The sequence below is a fragment of the Typopeltis vanoorti genome, chromosome 11 (genome assembly GCF_054136105.1).
Source record: "Typopeltis vanoorti isolate ZY-2024b chromosome 11, IOZ_Tvanoo_1.0, whole genome shotgun sequence".
Lineage (NCBI taxonomy): Eukaryota > Metazoa > Arthropoda > Arachnida > Uropygi > Thelyphonidae > Typopeltis > Typopeltis vanoorti.
This window is the reverse complement of record NC_143559.1, coordinates 90,182,316-90,200,836: the sequence shown is the minus strand read 5'-3', so window position 1 is coordinate 90,200,836 and position 18,521 is coordinate 90,182,316. Positions and strand designations below refer to the sequence as shown.

Here is an 18,521-nt window from a genome sequence, read left to right as displayed (position 1 = left end):
AACTACAACGAACCACTCTACTTTCATCAACTACACCAACGCCATCTACTGCAGACCACTACTATTTTCACAGACAATCACAAACATCCATGCCCACAGTGGGATTCGAACCCGCAGCCTTTTGGCTGGAGAGTGGACACGCCAACCACTTGACCAACCAGGCAGGCTTGATACAAAGTTAATGATAATTAACTTAAAAATTTTCCTCCAAATCACTAGTCTCCATCACAGACTACCACTCGGCCAACCAGCCAGCCTGGTTAGTGTATCCGCTCTCCAGCCAAAAGGCTGTGGTATCTGCTCCAGTGGAAAATTGGGGGACTGACTGGTAGACAGTTGTAGAGCTAGTGTCCTCCTTCGATGACTCTATAGATTCCCTGGGAGGTAACACGTAATAATAATCATGCCTTGGACACTCACCATAAGATCAAATGGAAAAAGGCCACCTTATTTCACAGGACCAAATTATAATATGAAAGACTTTTCTTAGAATCTTCATTAGCCTTTAGGAACTATCCAAACCACAACAAATTTTGTTGTATAAAACTAACCTGAAATCTGGGAAGCACTTGTCCTTAGAATTTCAGTCCAATGGCCAAGAACATCATCCCAGCCAAATGGGGGGGGGGGGGGGGTGCACACTGTTAAGGACTTTAGACTTGCCTTGATTGGTCTGCTTCAGTGTCATATTTACATTATGTAGTGCCTATGTACATATATCAATCTGTTCACTTAAATAAATTATAAGCGGATTATGAAAGGAAACTAGCTATGCAAGCAAAAGAGAATCCCAAACAGTTCTTTCAATGAGCTGCAAGCAAGAAAAAAACTGTACACGGCAAAATGATTTTAAGGAATGACGATGGTAAGGAGGTCACTGAATCAGTCAATATAGTGGAGTTACTGAGCGTGCACTTTGCAAAAGTATATCATCCAGGTGGTGACATTGAAAAAAATGAAGGAACCATTAGTTTATACGGGAATTGTGATGAATGAAGTGGAGGTGAATAGTCTATTACAGAACCTTAATGTGAATACATCTGTGGGATTGGATGGTATACCAGCATGGGTCTTGCGTGAAGCAGCTAAGGAATTGTCAGTGCCCCTGACCATGTTGTTTAATCTGAGTCTCGGGTCTGGTTTAGTCCCGAAGGAGTGGAAAGAGGGGAAAATAGTTTCACTGCATAAAGGAGGATCCAAGACTACGGTTGCAAATTACCGACCGATCAGCATATCAGGAGTCGTTGTCAAGGTCTTGGAGAAAGTAGTCAAGGGAAAAATACAGGAATGGATTGATGAAAATGAGATACTGTACAGGGGACAGCATAGCTTTGTGAAGGGTAGATCATGCCTCAGTAATTTGCTCAAGTTTTATAACAAGGTGACGGCTGAACTGGATAAGGGAAATGAGTTTACAGTGATACTGCTGGACCTGGCAAAGGCGTTTGACAGGATACCACATGGAATTCTAATCCGTAAACCACAACATATGGGAATGGATATAGGGTTGGTGAGATGGATAGGTGGGTGGTTGATGGAGAGATATCAAAGAGTAGTTTATTCAGGAGTAGAGTCCAAAAGACGGCCTGTGACTAGTGGTGTGCCGCAGGGTTCTGTTCTTGGACCACTGCTGTTTAATCTGTTCATTAACGATATAGAGAAGGATCTCAGTGGAACAATTCATTTGTTCGCTGATGATGCAAAGTTGGGTAGGGCGATAGTGAATGTAGAAAATGTCAAAGTCTTGCAGGATGACTTAGATAGATTGGAGTTCTGGGCTAAAGAGAATGGATGTCAATTTAATGTGACAAAATGTAAGGTTATGCATTTTGGAGTGAAAAGATTAGCAGCAGTATACCACATTGGTGGAACTGTACTCCAAGAGATTGATGAGGCCAGGGACTTGGGAGTGTTGGTGGATAGGGAGATGAAGTTTAGGGGGCACATTGCAAAAGTAGCTAAATCAGCTCATCAACTCACTTGGTTGTTGAAAAATACCTTGACGAGCAGAGAAAAGCAAGTTATTGTACCTCTGTACCGAGCCTTGATAAGACCTCATTGACTACTGTGCCCAGATTTAGTCACCTTGGTTCCTTCTTGATGGGGAGGAGGTGGAGAGGATCCAGAGGCGAGTGACTAAGATGATAGCAGGTCTATGGAATGAACCATATGAGAACAGGTTGAAGATTTGTGGGTTGCAGAAACTAGTTGATAGGTGGAAAAGGGGAGATATGACTGAGACATTCAAATTGCTAAAGGGATTCTATAGGATTAATTCAGAGGATATTTTTGAGATCAGGACTGGTGGTGGGAGAACTAGAGGACACCTATGGAAGCTGGGAAGAGTGTGGTTAGCAGGGGTGTTAGAGCTGGGTTCTTTACTTTTAGAGTGGTAAATGAGTGGAATAAGCTGCCAGGGGTGCTATGACAGTGAGTGAGTTCAAAGCAAGGTATGATAGATACTGTGAGAATGTCGTATAGTTGTGTGGACATGATGTTTAGGGCCTCCCTCGATGAGTCTAAGGACTCCCTGGAGTCGCCCGAAATAATAATAATACCAGAATAAACTCCCAAAATTTTTTTTATTAGTATAATTTTCACCTAAAGTGTCAAAGGCATCTTCAGTACATGAATGTAAAAGCTAATCTGACAAATAACTGACAATTCCAAAAGGCGCCACCTAAGTAGCTAGTGTAAGATAACAAAGAAAGTCATTAAATTTCCTAACTTATTAAAATATATATTTTTTAATAAGTTAGGAAATTTAATGATCGTTTTTAATTATTTTACACTAGATAGTACCTTTTGGAATTGTCAGTTATTGTTCTATTAGCTTTTACATTCATGCACTGAAGATTTAATACTTAGGCGAAGATTATACTTTTAAAAAAAATTACATGAGTTTATTCCTGTATTATAATTTATTTAAATACTCATACCTACTCATGGTATTTCCTTATTGTAACAAATCTGTTCAGTTCCCTGATGATGGCAGTTTGACTGCTGAAAGATTGGAAATATCAATTAAGTTATTCTAATTAATATATATATATATATATATATATATATATATATATATATATATATATATATATATATATATATATATAGCGCACATTGTAACTTCCTTAATATAATGAACAACCAACACATAAGACTTGCTATCAGCATTATTTAATTCAGTTAAAGAATCCTGTAGACATGTAATGAATTTATTTTAGATTATGACATATGCATAAAGAGCTAAGATTAGCATCTCTATTTTTGATATTGAATTCAATGCCTTTATTATTATTATTGCACGAGCATCTTTATGGAGTCTGATCCTGGGAGACCCAAACTATAAACACAATATGTATCATACCTCTCCTTGAAACCATTAACAGACAAAGCACTAAAAACTGACTCAGGCAATCCATTCCATTCATTACTCTCCAAATGAAAAATCTAATCCTCACACCCTTGCTAAGCACATTACCCAACTTCCAAGGATGACCACTTATTCTGTCCCTTCAAGCCAAATGGTGAAACATTTTCCCCCTCCATCAATCCTATAAAAGCCTTTAAGTAACTTAAATGTTTTTATCATATTCCTCCCCTCCCCCTTTTTTGCCACTTTTGCAATCCACAGATCCTCTATCTATCCTCATAAGGATAGATGGAGTCTGTGGCACGTGACCAAGATGGTGAGTCATCACTCACCATCTTGGTCACTTGCCTCTGGATCCTCTCTGCCACTTCCTCATATCCAAGAAACCTAGGGGACCAGACCCAAGCATAGTAATCCAGATGTGGTCATATCAAGGCTTTATACAGAGGAATAACCCCCTTAACTCTGCTTGTTAGTGTGTTCTTCAATAACCAAATAATTTTCTAATCATTCCTTGAAAAAACATGGGAACATAACAAGGATCCATATTTGAGTTTGGTAGGTCTGAAAAAAGGTATATGACAAGGTACCAAGAGAACAGCCATTAAAAATGCTTAAATTATATGTTGTAAATAGAAGATATAAAACAATATAGTCTATATTCAGCAGCTAGAATTGGAAATACAAGATGGTTTGATGTTAAATCAAGTTTGCACATTATTTCCACTATTATTTATAATCTATATGGATCACATTATGAAAGAAAGTGGAATTAAACCTGATATCAGATGTTAATCTCCACTCTTTACTTAATGAAGATAATGTATTCCTAAACATATCTGTAGAAATCTGCAGGATTCCCTAAATAAATTGAATAAATATAATACATTTGATATGAAAATGAGTAACTGCATCCTGAATAAAGAACCTATAGAACAAAAAAGCAAAAAACTTTTCAGCTATAATCACAATTTTTAGTGAAAATGGCAAATCAAATAGGAAAAGAGAAAGAACAGACTTAGCAAAGCTGGTAAGTCAACTGAATAAATTTATATGGAATAACAGAAATTAGCGAGAACACTAAATTAGCCATATACAATGTCTAGTGTTTGAACCCATTTTAACTTATGGATATTATTATCAAAATGGTTTGCTATTTTGATAATAATACTTTGCACAATTTCAAATATTTATTCTACAAATACTACTATACGTAGCATAGTAGAGCTGGGTTAGAAATAAAACACTTCATAGATATGACAGTTGAGAAAAATGAGAAGTGAATAGATGGTATTTGACATCGCATGCCTTCAGGTATGTGTGAGAAGACAATTTCAAGTAAGGTCAGCAAAATAAGCTTCTTGTCAGGTGCAAGAAAAAGACTCAGAGGAAGACAAGATATAGGTGGACTGATATAGGAAGAAATGTTAGAAGACCAAAATGTAAAATCCAATGATAATGGAACCCTGACAGATAGATTAATTTAGAGCTGTTGATAAAAAGTTGGTAATAATGTAAACTTTTCATGTAGTATTAGCATAATATCCTGTACACTCTGATGGTACATAGCAGGAATTTGATAGGTTTGATAATGTGCGATTTTACATCAGGTTATCTTTTCTGCACCTCATTCAATTCAGCAGCTGACTTGCAACTTAAAATAGACTATATGCTCTGTATAATTTACTACTTACTAATCTTTTCTCTTAGCATTTGGTCATATGCCTTTTTGACATCTATAACACTTAAATACAGATGACAATTATATTCCCAGGTTTAATTAAGGGTCAAATCTAGATACTTGGGAGAAGACCTTCACATAGCCTTTTAAAGAAATAAGGAGAAGCAAATGGGTCCTTCTGACCTAATATGTAATCCTGACCTTGTGGTACATCCTGTTAGTAGCTATCTAGCTGGATACTAAATGAATAAGGAACCAATCAATATTTTGTATTGACTTAAACCAAATGACAATGACGGTATAATAAGATGAAATATGCTGCTACATCACCAGGATAAACAATAACCACCCCTCCTCATCCCTTCCCAAAGAAACTTTTTCTCAAAACCTCAGTTCCTCTCCGTTTACTTTTGATAATGCTCACCAGAATACCAGATCTCTCTTCTCTGATAGACTCCTACTCTTGCAGCTTTTCCTGGCCTAATTGTATCCCTTCTATAGCATCCATAACCTTCAAAAAAAAAAACCTTATCCTTTTAAACTAAAGATGATATTTTACATCTATCCAGCTACTTTGTACAGATCTGAAATTCACTGATTCTTGGAACAGTACTGCTTGCGCATTTGGGATGGTGCATCTGAAACCTCTCTAAATTCGTGATGTTGGTCAGAAGAGAGTAGTTTGGCCACTTTTTCAAAGAGTTTCTGCATTGCATCTTGTACAAATATTTCTATGAGAGACTGTTTAGCAGAACTGGCATCCATCACATCACCCTGCTAGTGTTAAACTAACAATAATATGATGAAGAGCTGCCCAACATCCTTTACCCATAAAGGCTACAATTTCTATCTCATGTTCCAAATAATCTTCTGCTTGATTCTAAGGCCATGTCATTTATTTGATATAGGTTTCATGGCCTCTCATTTATGGGAGAGATAAATTCCAGACATCTAGACTTGTTCAATAGCCTCCAGAACATTCTGCACTTTCTAGATATTCATCTATATATTCTTACTGAAGACTTCTCAGGACTTTTGTTAGCTGCTTTTATACATTACTTTATATTTTCTCTCTTTATCCTGCTGTCTACATAACTTATTTCAAATTTCTGTATACTCATGTGTCCTTACCAGTGTGAAGATAACGATATGAACGATAACAGCCAATGGAGCTTATTTTTTATGTCTTCTCTCCATGTGAATTTGTGCACCTCTTTAGAACATGACAGTCCATCTCATGAACAGAAATCCATTATCTATTATTATTATTAAAACTGTTTTTTTTTTAATTTCAAATTTTCTCAAAACAGTTTTCTAGTATTCATTTTCTACTCTGCTATTTCCATCCACAACAAGAGGATTCAACAATTTCTTATGACTTGAATAATGCCTCTACTTTTTCCTTAATAAGGAAATAACACTACAGAGATATTTGTGTTTTTGTGTAGGCTAGTGATGAAAACTACTGTAGATTATTCTTGAGTTTTTCCATACTGGTTAAAATGCCATGTCAGCTAACTGACCATTTTATAAACTTTTGAACTAATCAACCGATTTCATGGCAAAAGCTAATCAAAGTATTGTATATAAGATACTGACTATTCATTATTGGAAAAGAGCTTGCTCTGATAAAAACATATATCTTTTTCTACTTCTATGTACAATATGAAAAGGAAATGCAGAAACTGAATTCTCGTAAAAATCAACTAACATTTTTCTCTCTTAAGTGTGTGTTTATATATATAAATAGATAGATATAGATTTAAAAAAAAAAAAAAAAAATTAAACTTACCATTAGCCATAAGAAATTTGGGAATAAGGTCAACATTCCAATCTCTGGAACGTCCATACTCATCAAGTTGAGTTGCAGGCATATTAAATTTAGAAAAGAGTTCTTCGAGTGGAGTAATGGAAGCACTTTCTCCACCATAATACTTATTCCTATCCATATGAAGAACTTTCTTACCACTCACTGATAACATTCCACTGAGGATACATTCCTGAATCAAAGAAATTTTTTTTAAAGTATTATTCCAGCAAGTTCTGACTACAAAAATCTACTGAATTCTAAGATCTAAATGCTTATTATAAGTCAAACTTCTCCCGTATACCCGAGATTTTCAAACTCTGACGTTAAGAATTCTATAAACTAAAAAAAACGTATATAACAAAAGGTAAACATATTATATTGTTAATAATGGCTAACACATGTACAGAAAAAATTTCTTAATCCCTACATATTTCTTCCATGTTATAAAGATAGCAGGAAGAGAAGATCAGGTGACAACATGATCTTCTCTTCTTCATTGCATTCAAATACAGAGTTATATGTAACTCAGCATTTGAATTACTTTTGTAATTCAAATACAGAGTTACATATAACTCATTCATTATTACAAAAGAGCAATTTACCATGATTACTTTTAAAAAAAAAACTGAGACAGGCATACAGTCAAAATGGTCACGATGTGAATGTAGCATGTGTTTACCTGCTCGTGTCTCAGCCACAACAAGCAGAGCCTTAAAGTTTTAATATAAGAACTGGCCACACTAGTTCTCATATGAAATCCAGCAAAGCGATGTTTACTTTTATCTTTGAAATCATTGCTAGTTGTATTGCATGTAATCTGCATGAATTTAACTTGTTTAAATTCACCAACGCAAGCAAATGTACTGTATGACTTTGTAAAGGCTAAGAAAAACCTAATCTGAAACCATGAAAATCTTATATTGTGATAATATTGGACTACAGGAACTTTCCAGATTTTGGACAATCAGCCCACATCAAGGACTTATCTCAAAGTGACTTATTTTTTGGCCTTCTAAAGAACCTACATTGACATCCTCTAAACACTGGTAAATTTAAAAATGACATCAAAGATTGGCTCATCATAGCCATGGATTTTTTCAAAAATGCTTTTCATTTCTGTGTTCCACAAAAGTGAATATATATTTAAAAAAGATATTTAATGACTATCAAACCGAGAATAAGTTAGAAAACTTTAATGATACAACTAGTTTTGGCTTATGGCCTTCAGGTATTTTTGTACATAGATGATACAACAATAAAAGACTGAAGATATTAAGAAAACTGAGAAGCACAGGTTAATTGTATTAGATAATTAAAAATAAAAAACGTATTAAAATTCCATTTGTTCTATTTACGTGGCATTGTTTATTGTATGTGTGGTAGTAGACTCTCGAGAACGCCAGTATTGAACAACAGCAGTATGGCTCTCAGGGATGTTATAACTCAAATTACTGTTCAAATGTTCAGGATTAAGGACGATCTCCCTGGATTCCACCATCTTTCTTTCAAATTCATCCTTGCAACAGAAAATGCTTTCAGATCTATCCCAGGAAGCTGAGTGACCTTGAAAATTATCATGAGGATTGTTAGAGAAGAGAACATGGCTGGATAAGGCACTAACATTTGATCTTTTATAGAAGATCTCTCTTTCATGCGAAGTTCAACAGATTTATTAGTTTGACCATAATAAGGAACATTACAGTCACACCATAGTTTATATATGCCAGGATATTTTAGATTATGATGCTTGTGTTTAGGATGGCTTATAAGAGATCTGATTTTTGGAAGAGTGGTGAATAACGTCCTGATGTTGTACTTTTGAAGGACTTTTGCCAATTTTTGGGAGACCGAACTGATGTATGGAATTGAGATGTTACCTTTAAAATTGGTAGTTTCTGTATTGTAGTGCCTTATCCAGCCATCCAGTTCTCTTCTCTAACAATCCTCATGATAATTTTCAAGGTCACTCAGTTTCCTGGGATAGATCTAAAAACATTTTCCATTGCAAGGATGAATTTGAAAGAAAGATAGTGGAATCCAGGGAGATCGTCTTTAATCCTGAACATTTGAACAGTAATTTGAGCTATAACATCCCTGAGAGCCATACTGCTGTTGTTCAATACTGTTGTTCTCGAGAGTCTACTACCATGCATACAATAAACAATGCCACGTAAATAGAACAAATGGAATTTTAATACATTTTTTATTTTTAATTATTTAATACAATTAACCTGTGCTTCTCAGTTTTCTTAATATCTTCAGTCTTTTATTATTGTTTCTTCTATGTACAAAGATACCTGATGAAGGCCATAATAAGCCGAAACTAGTTGTATCATTAAAGTTTTCTAACTTATTCTCAGTTTGATAGTCATTAAATATCTTTTTTTAAATGTATCACAGTAACCGAGTCAATGCTCATGAATACACACACATTCAAACAAGCATTTCTCTTCAGCTTGCCTTTGTATCTTGATGTTTTAACTGCGCTACCGGCCAAGACATCTATACATGTCAAGGTTATCATGGATGCGAAGTGCATATTAAAATTGTAATACCATTGATATTACATTGAAATATATGATGGATACATATTTGATCCGTAATGGCCGGTAAGGTGGTTAAAGGAACGTGTAGTATGCATATTGTTAGCAATGGCTAACTCTTACTAAAAATATGATTTATTAACTCCTGTATTGTTGAAAATTTATTTATCACTAGGTTAGACTATAATAGATTTAGTTTAATCCTTTATCCCAGTGAGAGCAAACAAAGTTTGCGCCTGAAAATGTCTTCAGGACTAAATATAGTGTTGTACTATCTTATCCAGTAAGTAGTGCAACACCAAGGCAACTCGTGGCAAAGGTGGAGCAAGCTACCAGGCACTTCTAACCCAGTATCTCTGGGCCTGGCTCCCACTGAAGAGACCTCAATAAAGGTCGAAACTAGTCTGGGTAGATGGCCAATCCCTTTAATGCATAACAGTATACATATCCACATAGGAAATGTGTTTTGCATTATGGGAGATACTGGGTTAGAAGTGCCTGGTAGCTTGCTCCACCTTTGCCACGAGTTGCCTTGGTGTTGCACTACTTACTGGATAAGATAGTACAACACTATATTTAGTCCTGAAGACATTTTCAGGCGCAAACTTTGTTTGCTCTCACTGGGATAAAGGATTAAACTAAATCTATTATAACTCCTGTATGTTTCTTTCTGTATTGCAAGGATATTAGGAAGAGATTGGTTAACAGCAATGAAAGCATGAATTAAGCGTCACAAGACATGAGTCATGTAGCATGCATTGGTTTATTTGCTCATATTTTGGTCACAGCTGTGTAAACAGGAAAATATAACAGAGTTCAAAGGGAAATAGTGGTTAACTTGTGTAATTCAAATACAGGAAACCTGTAAACCAGAAGTGTCTGGTGTCAATGATATGGAAAGTAAGGGCTTATTTAGATTCCAGGAATTGATGTAGTCCTGATGTTCTCAGAGTCCAATCACAGCAGATTGGCCTGCCTATCCAAAATAAAATTGGCATGAACAAAAAGAAAAACAGGCAATTTATCCTTTACAGATTACATAAAGGATGGTATTCAAACTAGTTTGAGATGGTGATAGATTATACGTGCATATAACCCATGCTATTTGTTCCTCCTTAACTTTGGGTATGGAAACTCTTTTTACATGAAACTATAATCTGGTTGAGCAATATGTTAATAATTTTCTGGATGAAATTTTTTTTTCATCAGTAGGCAAGGTGATTTATTTAATTCTTCCAACAGAAAGAAATTCAAATAACTGATGGAGCTCTGTATAAGAGTTCTGATAATACTTGTCATTTGTGATGGTAGGATGAATATATCTACCAGTAAAGGAGGGTTTTTGATGAACAGGAAATCTAATCCTGCCTGTAAAGGTAGGTGGGTGATCCATAAAAGGAAGACTCTGCATTCATATTTAATAGTCAACTTGATATATGGAAGTACATAGCTTATTTTAACTAGAAATTGTAATTCTGTCATACTGAAAGATCTTATTCAAATAACAGGTTGAAGGAAAATGGGATTAAGGAGTTGACTTTTTCAGATGTTCCATCGAACAGCTAGCCAAAGCTAGCGAGATAGGACCATGGTTATTTTCCTTTGATCTGCTTGTATAACTTATTCAGCGATGTAAAATGAATCTGTAGTCCAGCATTATCACAATAAGATTTTCATGGCTTCAGATTAGATTTTTCTTAGCCTTTTCAAAGTCATACGGTACATCTTTGTTGATAGTCTCTGATGGATTTAAAAAATCTGAAATAATATCTAACTATATGAAACAGTGATCATGAGTTTTTCACCTGGGAAAGATTTGCGTGTGCGTGCAACACACACACATGCAAGAAATCACATTTATGTTTCTATTCTTGGGGATGGTATTTAGGTTCTAATTATTTAAAAAGTTTGCACTAGGCCTCTAGAAGGTTTGGAAAAATATGTCTTTCATCTCTCTTGTAACTACTGCAACAAAGTTTTCTAGCTTTTTTACCACAGCTTTAATATACTATAAGGAAGGAATGACAGAGTGGTCTTGATAAATTTTACCCATCTTTCATCATACACCACAGCTGATCTGCATCAGTTATGGTGTCTAACTGATCCTCTAAGGCAGTGGTTCTTAGCCTTTTAGTGGTCGCAATCCCCTAGCTTGTAGTAACATAATAATAAATATTTTTTTAAATAGTAGTTTTACTTTCTGATTATAATGACAAAAAAAAAAAAATCTGAAAACAGAAATCAACTTTACTTAAATATTATGTAAAAACTTTAGTGTATTTATATTCAGGAAATCAAATAACGTTCTTTGTTTGCTCATTTTATCAAGGGGTAAATTTTAAGAAATAACAAATCAGTATTACAGCACTGAAAGTTTCGAAAAGTAACTGCACTCAAGTAGTACTTAACATTAAGTTCTATGCATTCGTACTATTGGGTTGGCAAATAAGTTCATTCAGTTTTTCAGAGTGGAATGAAACACACACTAGTCAGTTATATATTGACCCTCTTTATCAATGACCTCTTGCCATCTGTCAACCAACTTCGTTATATGCTGCGTTCATAAAACTCGCGAGGTTTACTGGCGAAAAAATTGATCTAGGTGTCTTTTGACAGCCTCCTCATTCGCGAAGGTTTTCCTGTTCAGAGAATTCTGCAACAATCGGAATAAATGGTAATCAGAAGGTGTCAGGTCTGGTGAATACAGAGTATGTGGCAAAACATCCCAGCCAAGAAGTAACAATTTACTCCGGGTGTGCGGTCTGGCATTGTCGTGGTGAAAGACAACTCCTTTCCGATTTGCCAATTCAGGATGTTTTGTGCTAATTGCACGGGCCAGTTGTGTTAACTGTGAGTAATAGACAGTTGAATCAAATCATTCTGCCTGACGGTAACACCTCTTAGTGGACAATACCTTTATAATCCCACCACACAGAGAGCATGATCTTCTTTGGGTGCAATTCCGCTTTCGAGGTTGTTTGCGGCGGTTTGCTCTTGTGCCCTATGTTCTTTTACGTACCACATTATCGTACATGACCCATTTTTCATCTCCCATAATCACCCACTTCAAAAATGGGTCTTTTTCTTGGCGATGTCGCAGCGAATCATAGATGGATATGCGAGCAGTCATATTGGCCTCAGTCAATTCATGCAGCACCCAAACATTGAGTTTTGAAACATATCCCAGCTTGTGCAAATGGTTTTCAATGTTTGTATGGGATATGTTCAGTACTGCAGCAATCTCCCGCACTGTTTGTGATGGATTTTTGTCGACGATATCCTTCACAACACTCGAATCAACCTCGGTCGGGTGACCGGCACATCACCGACGTCGAAATCTCCAGAACAGAATTTGGCAAACCAAATTTTACCCATCTTTCACCATACACCATAGCCGATCTGCATCAGTTATGGTGTCTGACTGATCCTCTCAGGCAGTGGTTCTTACTTTTGGCATACGTGTTCTGTTAAGACACCATCCCCATATACGCTGCATTTTTTTTTTTTTTTTTTTTTAATGGGCTTCCGCAGCTAGTTTGCCTTTTTTGAAATAAAAAAAAAGCAAAATATGCCAGTAATGTACGTTATTTCTTTCCATTTCTAAAAATATGTTACACACACGCAACTGAAGTAGGCCGAATGAAAATTCACTGAAAAGTTATGCGAGTCACCTTTCAACTGTGCAATAGCGTTGCGGGTTAGCGCAAATAGCGACAGGCGAAGCGACATAAACTTGTACTAATGCATAAACCGAACGAACTTATTTTCCAACCCAATAGTATTGTTTAAAACTTCAGAGAATCACTTCTATCACACATCCAGTAGGCAGGTGTCACAGCTCGCAGTGTTGCCAGCAGCGAAAAGTCTACTTGTGGCACCACCACAAAAGAAACTACTGCATTAAACTGCATAATTCAGATTACTAATACAAAATAATACAAGTTTGAAACAAAGTACAATAAGGAGCAAAAAATAATTTATTTTAAGAGATTTCAAAATTTTAAAAACTAGAAACAGTCTATAAATTTTCCACAGCACCCTAGGGGGGGCCATGGCCCACTGGTTAAGAATCACTGCTCTAAGGTATATATTCTGTCAAGTCTTTTCCATCCAAATGGCACATTGGCTCATCATTCTGGCTATGCTATGGAGGTGCTCAGAAATGAATTGCAAAAAAACAGGACATTTTCAATTGAAAGGGATAGCAGCATATACATTCTAGATAACTTCTACAAACACAAACCAATAAGATACAGCAAAATCAAGATTGTGACATAACATTTGGGACAAGAAACCTACATCTCTAATGGGATTACTTAATCTCAAAAACCTAATCTTAAGGTAAGAAAGAAAACCTGAATTAGAATAGTAAATACAAACATATTAGGGTGTCTATACAACAAATTAAGTAGCTGACCTGAGGACTATTTCAGAATCAGCAACCTCCATACAATAACTAATCCGTCAACCCAATCCTCTTCTGACATTGCTGATATCAATAGTTTGTGCACCACATCTGAATTTGTTTCTGATGAATTTCCACAAGATTTGTTTTGATTCAGCTAATCACTCAGTTACTATCCTTAGACATCACTTTTTTATAATAAAAATTGTTCAAATTTTACATTAAAATGAGATATAACATTTAGGATTTTAAATGGTAATCAATGTGCATTACTTTTCAGCCTACCAATATAAATTCATACAATCTCCCCATAAAGTTTATAAATTTTATAGTTATGACTAAACATATATTTTAAAAATTTACTATACTGAGATGATTCAGCTCACATAATCAAAAAATAAATCATTTCTTCAAGCCTTAAACCATTTCAAATTTCAGCATCATTCTTAAGTTTCTTGGATAAGACACAAAGTAAATAAATTTTAATTACTTTGTCTAATACATTAAAATGAGTACAGATATACACCTCCAAATCAAAAAATTAGAATAATCAAAGAAAATGTGTTGAATGATTTGCAAATCTGATTCATGACTTATTTTTCACGGTATTAACACCACCACAAACACTTTTATCACAAAGATGTTTTATTAACGCTTATATTTCGCCGATTTTCAACTCAGCATCATCAGAGCACAACATACTTGTAAACGCGACAGCGAGTGAGTGAAACAATATTAATGCAACTATATTTGTTAAGGTTGGGAGAATTCTTCAAAGCCATTGCTGACTCAAAAAATAATCTTTCAGATCTATAACGATTCCTAAATAGCACGCACATTCGTTTTCCTCCATCTAATCCTGTGTGAAGGAGTGTCCAAAGCGTGGTCTACCAGTCCCGACTTGCCATAGTAATAGTAGCGAATGTATCTTTCATGTTCTTCTAGGCGGATGTTCACTGATCTTCCTGTTTGCCCATAATAGGCCAAGTCACAGTCACACGGAACTTCATACACTCCTGGGTGTGCTAAAGGGTGAAGTTTATCCTTAGGCGAGCGGATCAGAGTTGCCAGCTTGACATGAGGTTTGAAATTGGTGTGAAGGCCATGTTTCAACAATACTTTGACTATCTTTTCCGATGTACCTCTGATATAGGGAATAGAAATGGTCATGTTGTATTCTTGTGTATTAGGAGAGGGCAGAGTAATGGGCCTATGTAGTATTTTATCTATTTTGTAGGGATTATAGCCGTTAGCTAAGAACGTATGGCGCAGGTATTGGAGTTCAGTGGTCAGAGCTGTATCGTCAGAACAGATGGCTCTGGCTATGTGTGCAAGTGTTTTTAAAATGCTGTACTGTTGGACTGGATGATGATGTGATTGTTTATGTAGGTATCTTCCTGTGTGTGTAGGCTTTCTGTAAATAGATAAAGATCCACCTGAAAGGCGGGTGACTAATGTGTCAAGAAATGGTAAACAGTTATTTGATTCTTTTTCTACTGTGAAGTGAATTTTGGGGTGTTGGCTATTTAGGTAGGTGACAAAAGCATCCAAAGTGTCTTGTCCATGGGGCCAGATGGTAAACACATCATCTACATAGCATAACCACACTTGTGGCTTGTATGTAGCTATGGTAAGTACTTTGAAAACAAAGTGTTCCATCTAAAAATTTGCTAACGGGGGATAGAGGGGGAAACCCATAGCAGTACCATTAATACCAGCCTACCCTGGACCCTCTGCAGTCACACAAGCCCATACCATGACAGAGGTTGCAAAATTTCACCAAACATTTTATGCATTCTTTATCAAATGCTTCTTGCTTAAGATGCCAAACACATATCTGTGGGACACACAAAACATATTTTCATTGCTAAAAAAAAAAGTTTTCTTGACTCCACAACAGTCCTTGCTTACACCATCACACTTTAGCTGCCTTTTGCTTAGAAGTCATAAGTGGCTTCGTCTTAGGCAGATGCGATTTAAAACCCAATTTGTGAAGTCGTCTTAATGCCATAGATTTAATCACACCTAGTTCTTTTCATCTCCTATGAAAATACCTTACACTTCAGAAGTAGTTTTTCTTCATGATACTCTTCAACATCCTCTCATCTCTTTATTAGAGTAGTTATTACCTTTCGACTGCTATTGTAGCAATTATTTTGAAAACTCCAGTTATTAGAATACTGTCTCAACTTTACTCACACTTGCTTGAGAACATTTCAATTCCTTAGCTATAAACCGTTGAGTTTGGCCTTTTTTGTGTAGAGAATTTCTTGGTACACTTTGGAATCGACTCTTTCATACACGCCTTCTTTGTGTAGAGACACCATATGAAACTTCTTAGCTTCCATTATTATTATTACATGACACCTCCAGGGAGTCCAAAGACTCATCGAGGGAGTGCACCTACTCTACAACTCTGTCTCCACCAACTACAATGAACCGCAACTTCACCAACACCATCTACCGCTTTCCACCACTACTAGTATTTTCAGACAATCGCAAACATCCATGCCCATGGTGGGATTCGAACCCGCAGCCTTTTGGCTGGAGAGCAGATATGCTAACCACTCAGCCAACCAGGCTGGCCACGTGCAATCCACGCCTAATGATTTCTCACAAGAGCCAGTCCCACAGCTACTGAAATATATGCTATTTCTATGCTGTCCTCAAAACCAATCTGAAAAATTTGGAATATTCTAATATTATTATTAGACACCTCCAGGGAGTCCAAAGACTCATCGAGGGGAGGGCACCTACTCTACAACTCTGTCTCCGCCCAATGCGGAGACAGAGTTGTAGAGTAGGTGCCCTCATCATCTACACCAACGCCATTTACTGCCCATCACCACTAATATTTTCACAGGCAATCACAAACATCCATGCCTATGGTGGGATTCTTTTGGCTGGAGAGCCAATACGCTAACCACTCGGCCAATCAGGCTGGCTGTCACTCATTCAACCCATGATAAGCAAATGATTAATTGAAATCCACGTGGAAATGATTTCTCACACGAGTCAGTACTGCAGCTACTGAAATATATGCTATTTCTATGCTCTCCTCGCAACCAATCGGAAAAATTTGGAATATTCTAATATTTTGAACCATGTTAAAAATTATTCTAAGTTTGTGAATGCTTTCAAATAATAGTTTTCTTATAATTTATATTACATTTTATGTGTCTACATGGTTATATAATCTACAAAGTACATAGATTTAGATTATGCTAATTCATATTTGGTAATAATTATTTTCTATGCAATAAATTTAAATTGCAAATCATTCAACACATTTTCTTTGATTATTCCAAATTCAGAGGTGTACTATCACAATATGCAGCTACATGGTCATCACACAAATCTGGTACATTTTGCTTACTATTATCCCATTTTTCTATTCAACATTTGATCATTAATTTTTTGTTATTATATTCCATGAAAAACTTCTGTAGGCTACCAACTGACAATCATTGAACTACATTAAACCATGTTTGCATTTTGTTGACTTATCACAGATATGGGTGGATGATAAACATCGAAAAAACTATTGTTGGAAGTTTTTCCACTTGGTTATGCTATAAATTAAAGATGCCGAGAAATTACATACTTGGCTTCATACTTTGTCCAAGCGTAAGCAAACAAAGTTTGCACCTGAAGGATTTTCAGGACTGGGGCAACTCGTATAAAGAAGGTAATGACTTTACATCACTTGCCTTAGTATCCCATAATGCAAAGCACATATCCTTATGGACATGCCTAATGCTATGCATTATGGGAAGGGCCACTACCGAGAATGGTTTCCCTATTTAAGGGCAGGGTTACCTCTCCAAAAATTCATGCGATCACTCAGATCACCCAACAATGAGCAACCTTGAGTGATCATTTAACTCAGTGGTGGCTCTGCTCAGTGACAGGCTCCAATATCATCAAGCAGAATCACTCATATTCCAGGAAAAGTATCAGTCAAGGAAGCCCTAATACAGGCTACCCTAAGGCAAAAACCTTAAAGGAGCAAAAACTGTGCACCTCCAGAATCAAACCAACCAACCAGTTTTGGCTTTATTGAGGTCTCATCGGTGGGAAGCCAGACCCAGAGTGAAGTAATGCAGAAGTCATATTTTCATATACGAGTTGGAAGGCTTCCCACTTGGTTACACTATAAATCAAAGATACCAAGAAATTATATACTTGGTTTAATCTTTTGTCCAAGTGTAAGCAAACAAAGTTTGCACTTGAAGTATTTTCAGGACTGCGGCAACTCATATAAAGAAGCTAGGACAAGGTTAGGAGCTTCATGTACTTAGGAAGTAACATTATGCACAAATTTAGAAAAAAGAAGATAGGATCTTGGATAACAAAAGCAAACCTACAGGCAATGAATAAGATACAGAAAAGTAAAGCAGGGAGACTTGCCACAAAACAGTGCTGGAAACATTTAAAAATGCTCTCTATGGTATGGATGCAAGACATGGGTAATAATCAACGACCGAGTTCAATATTGTCATTTGAAAGAAGGTGCTACAGAGAGGTTCTACAAATTGGAATGAAGAACAATATAGATTAGAACAATAGAACTATTAATTTCTTCGTTAGAGCATTCTCATAAGTTATTTAACATTTCTGATAATTCAAGAATTATCAGAAATGTTAAAAATACCAATCAATGTAACAAGAAACAATGTACAATCCTACATCAAAGTTAGTCATCTTTCATC

The 18,521-nt window shown here is 36.0% G+C and overlaps 1 protein-coding gene across 1 annotated transcript in view; it reads right to left on the bottom strand.

The window, feature by feature from the left end:
* The window catches only part of Gdi (GDP dissociation inhibitor), a 110,408-nt gene that overhangs the window by 66,433 nt on the left and 25,454 nt on the right, over nucleotides 1–18,521 (bottom strand). Inside the window, exon 2 of the mRNA XM_090400272.1 lies at nucleotides 6,844–7,051. Within this exon, the coding sequence (XP_090256398.1) occupies nucleotides 6,844–7,051 (208 nt within the window). The remainder of the gene's footprint in view (nucleotides 1–6,843; nucleotides 7,052–18,521) is intronic.